We start from the raw sequence: 4,208 nt of genomic DNA on the forward strand, positions 1-4,208 counted from the left end.
TCTGAAATTGTGAACTCTTGATGTTTTAAAATTTTAAGGACAGTCTCGTACCACCTCACAACTCACGAGCTCTTCCAGGTCGTTATGGACCATGATAATCCATTCTAACTGAGTTAAATCGATAGAAATTGGAATAACCCAATTGGTTAAACCAACTGGTCTAACTTGAAGAAAACCTATAGAACCAAGCTCTAGCTCATCTTCACCATTGCTCTCGCTCTCACCATCGCTCCTCACGAGTAAGTCTTCTACATGGAATTGGAACAATAGAACAATGAATAGAAAGAGTGAATCAGAGAAGAACGAAATAGAGATATAAAATGAAGAAAAATGTCAATTATGGCAATGAAATAGAAAAAATGGAGAGTTTTTTTATAAGCCAAAATGTACTAGAAAAGAGTACTAGAGGTACTCAACTCAAATACAAAAGAGTCAACATACACATATAATACAAGAAGATGAATTCATACACCTACAAAGGAAATATAAAATCTACCTATACTATTGAACCAATGTCAAGTACGAACTTTAATTAAATCTAATACATGCAACATATCTAAACTCTCATTCCTAAAAATAGAAACATTCCAAGCCAACCATAAGACCATGTTACTGAGAGTCATATCATCATCCCAAATCCGCGCTGCTTTTTATTTTGAAATAGACACATGAAATACATGAAGTTTTTAACGGAAGACACTATGTTTATGAATTGGACATCCATCCACCTAGCCACTGAATCCCAAATAATCATTGACTGACTGCAACAATAAAAGAAATGGGGGAGAGTGAAATACAAATGTTATGTATGCTACCTATATATCACATGCCTCTATTTCTAACCAACAATGTCAGTATAGGATCTAATGAAGACAGTGATACTTGGATGAATTAGAATATTTAATCTTTATATTAGAAAGTTTTTATATTTTGATTTATAATTTATTATTTCTAATTATATAAAACTTAAACTTGTTTGATGTACTTTATTTTGATTTATGTGTATACATTGTGCAAAATATGATCCTGATAAGTGTGTTATCCACTTATTTTAATTTATTATATTTATTATATAATATATAATAATATATGATATTATTATATTGTCCAATCCAACTAGATGGTCTGACCAGTAAACCAATTAGAATCTGTACAGGACCTCTTCCAAGTTGATGTTCGGCCTGAGTTTATAACATTGGTTAAAAGACAAATTTTGGCATATTAAAAACTTAACTAAACTATTTTCTTTTTACAACTTTTTATTTATAAAAATATTAATGCAACAACAAATTCAAATTTCAAAGCCATAAAATACTGTAATAAAATTGAATTCTTCCCTTCCTTTTAAAACTCAACTAGCAAAGGGAAGTAAAATTGTTTAACATTATGAGCAATGCTGCAACAAAGTTTAACTAACGTAGCTTGTACATCAGTAGAATTATTTTAAGCATAATATAGAAAGTTCTTCAATATATGTGAAGTGTACTAATATAGACAAAGTTGGATGGGTACATTGGGAGTGCAGAAATAACAGATGGATTTGAACAAATGAAAAATACATTATACATGAAATATTAATAGAGCTTGGCATGCACCTGAGTGAGGTGTTAAGAAGAATCCATCACCGTCCATGGTTTTTAACAAGAGAAAACTCACTGTTTTACATGCTTAATAATCTCATCCAACCTCAATTCTTATTCTTAGTGACGAATTTTTGTTACATTCTCTTTATTGGTAAACAACTTGTTTTCACCTTCATTATCCCCAGACAGCAAGAAAATGAGGAAAACAGATCTTTCTCATGCAAACAAAACAGAGGGAATAATTGATATCATCAAATCAAATATCTTGATGTCACAGCCAAATCAAAAACACATGGAATAAAGTCCAAAAAAAACTCAATAAACTATAACCATTAGATATTTTTGGATAAAAATAACAGATGGATAATAAACCACCTACAAAATCAGAAAAGAAAACTACTTATATGTCTGAAGGTTTCAAACATACAACATTAAATCACTCCTCGTCATCAATAACCTTGGTGCCCAAACCTTTGAGCTCTTCCTTGGGGATTTCAACCACGGTGACAAGGGAATAGAGCTCTTCCTTTGCATCTTCATCGTCATTTCTCTTGCGTGCAATGCGTACTCGGATTCTCCTTGGGACACTTCGGATCCCCTGGCTCCACACATACTTGTTCAGCTTCACATCCACTCTAACGTCAGTGGTCCCCATGGCTTTCTGGGCAAACTTCCTTATCTCCTTGATTGCTTTTGGAGCCTTCTTTTTGAATGTGCTGTTTAGCAATATAAAATCAGAAACAAGAATTACCAAGATATCTTATGATGCTATTACAGATAAACCACATTTATCATTGTATGCACCTTAAATGAACATGTCATTTCATACAAATAAAACACAATGAAATATTTAAAAAAAATCTACTTGTGGAAAAATAATGGCAATAATATCCATCGATGTCACAACTAATAAATACAAAATATCAGTTTGCAACAGCAGATTTGTACCACCAATCAACACAAGATTATGAGTTTCGAACATCACTTCATTTTCAATGGGTTAAAGACAACTCCTTAGCACCAAATCATATTTTTTCAACCCAAAAAAACAGCTTTAATTTTGTGTATAGACAAATAGCTTCCTTTCTTTCGGATTTTTGATTTAGAACAATAATTGGTAAATACTCAGGAGTTTATAGTCAAGTACAAATTCAACACCCTCAGATATAATGGATGACTACATCATAGTGAAACTCAGATGACCGTCATGAGATAATGCAAATCCAAGTTCATCAAATGGTTTCCAACAGCACACAAGATTGAAAAAACAAGAGTAGCAAACTAACTACAGTAATTTAAAATTACTTCCATAGACAAGATAGAGAAAGTGATGTGGATTTAATAGTAAAATAGAAGGTCAAAACCATCAGAAATATTGGATGATAACATCAAAGTGAATCTCAGATGACCGTCGTGAGAAAATGCAAATCCATATTCATCATATGGTTTACGACCATGACGAATGATTGGAAAAACAAGATTTAAAAGACAGACTACAGTATCATAAAAATAGTTGCCATCAGCTTCCTTTTAATTACTTAGGCAAAACGTTTTATCAAAAGTAAACTTCTTTTTCACTACAACCCACATTAATGTACCCCATGAATTGGAAAATACTAGAACAAACTAGTGAGATTCATATATCGGATATTCATTGGCAATTAAGAACACAAAAAATGCAAAGGACTGCTCTATAAACATTATTTATAAAGAACAATCTCATCTTACTTAATCATTAATTTAAGGTGCTATATTTTAAACAAGTATCTATACAATGTTTAACATAATATCCGCAACTGTTACTTTAAATCTGATAGAAATCAAAATGGCATTAGACATAAGCCAAGGGTCTTTTATAAACACATGAATATGGTTCAACTCAAACCAGTTAAAACCCTAAAAACCGTATCGGCAATGCACGAGGCTCTCACCTAGTGAGTTACAAGAAACATAATGTAGATAGCCTTAACCCCGCAAGTGGAGAACAAAAACAATAAAAGTCCCTCGATTAAACAAAAAGTGAGCATGAACTGCAAGAATAAGTTACCAGCCATGTAAGCGTTTGTGGAGGTTGATGGTGTATTCTCGGGTAACAACCTCTTCCTTCCTTCCCTTGGTGTCAACCATTGTCGCTTCCCACCTATACCATTCAATGCAATAATATTGTTATAATCAAACAAAGGTTTTTAACATTATTGATTTATTGAAGATTTGAATGAATATATAAGAAAAATGGGAAAAGATAGAGAAAGTACCTTTGGAATTGGAAGATCCTTCAAGGAGTGTTTCACAGAGAGATAGCCAGAGGCGAAGAGTTTAGAATGAGGTGATTGCTGAAATATATACCCACTAACCCTAGTGGGCCTGCTCAACTATACGGCTTCAGCAGGGTGCAGGCCCAAACCCAAGTAACTCTCATTTTCTTCCATAATTTTTTTGGAAGATTATGTCTCAACAGTGTGTAATAATATCTAAGCATTGTTAGTGTAAAAATTTATATATAGTCAGTATATTATTCATAATTCATTCCTATTACTATTTTTTTGAAGAAAGTTAATAATGATTAAATATAAACATAAATAATGTAATAACAATGTATAAATCTATTACATTATTATTAGGTAC

At 32.2% G+C, this 4,208-nt stretch overlaps 1 protein-coding gene across 1 annotated transcript; it reads right to left on the bottom strand.

The window, feature by feature from the left end:
- LOC109331302 (60S ribosomal protein L31) lies at positions 1,802–3,971 on the bottom strand. The gene is made up of 3 exons (XM_019565710.1): positions 3,839–3,971; positions 3,631–3,723; positions 1,802–2,299 (listed from the first exon to the last, which is right to left on the bottom strand). The coding sequence occupies exons 2-3, from the start codon at positions 3,708–3,710 to the stop codon at positions 2,020–2,022; spliced, it is 360 nt and encodes a 119-aa protein (XP_019421255.1). The 5' UTR covers positions 3,711–3,723; positions 3,839–3,971; the 3' UTR covers positions 1,802–2,019.

Source organism: Lupinus angustifolius, chromosome LG17 (assembly GCF_001865875.1).
Source record: "Lupinus angustifolius cultivar Tanjil chromosome LG17, LupAngTanjil_v1.0, whole genome shotgun sequence".
Lineage (NCBI taxonomy): Eukaryota > Viridiplantae > Streptophyta > Magnoliopsida > Fabales > Fabaceae > Lupinus > Lupinus angustifolius.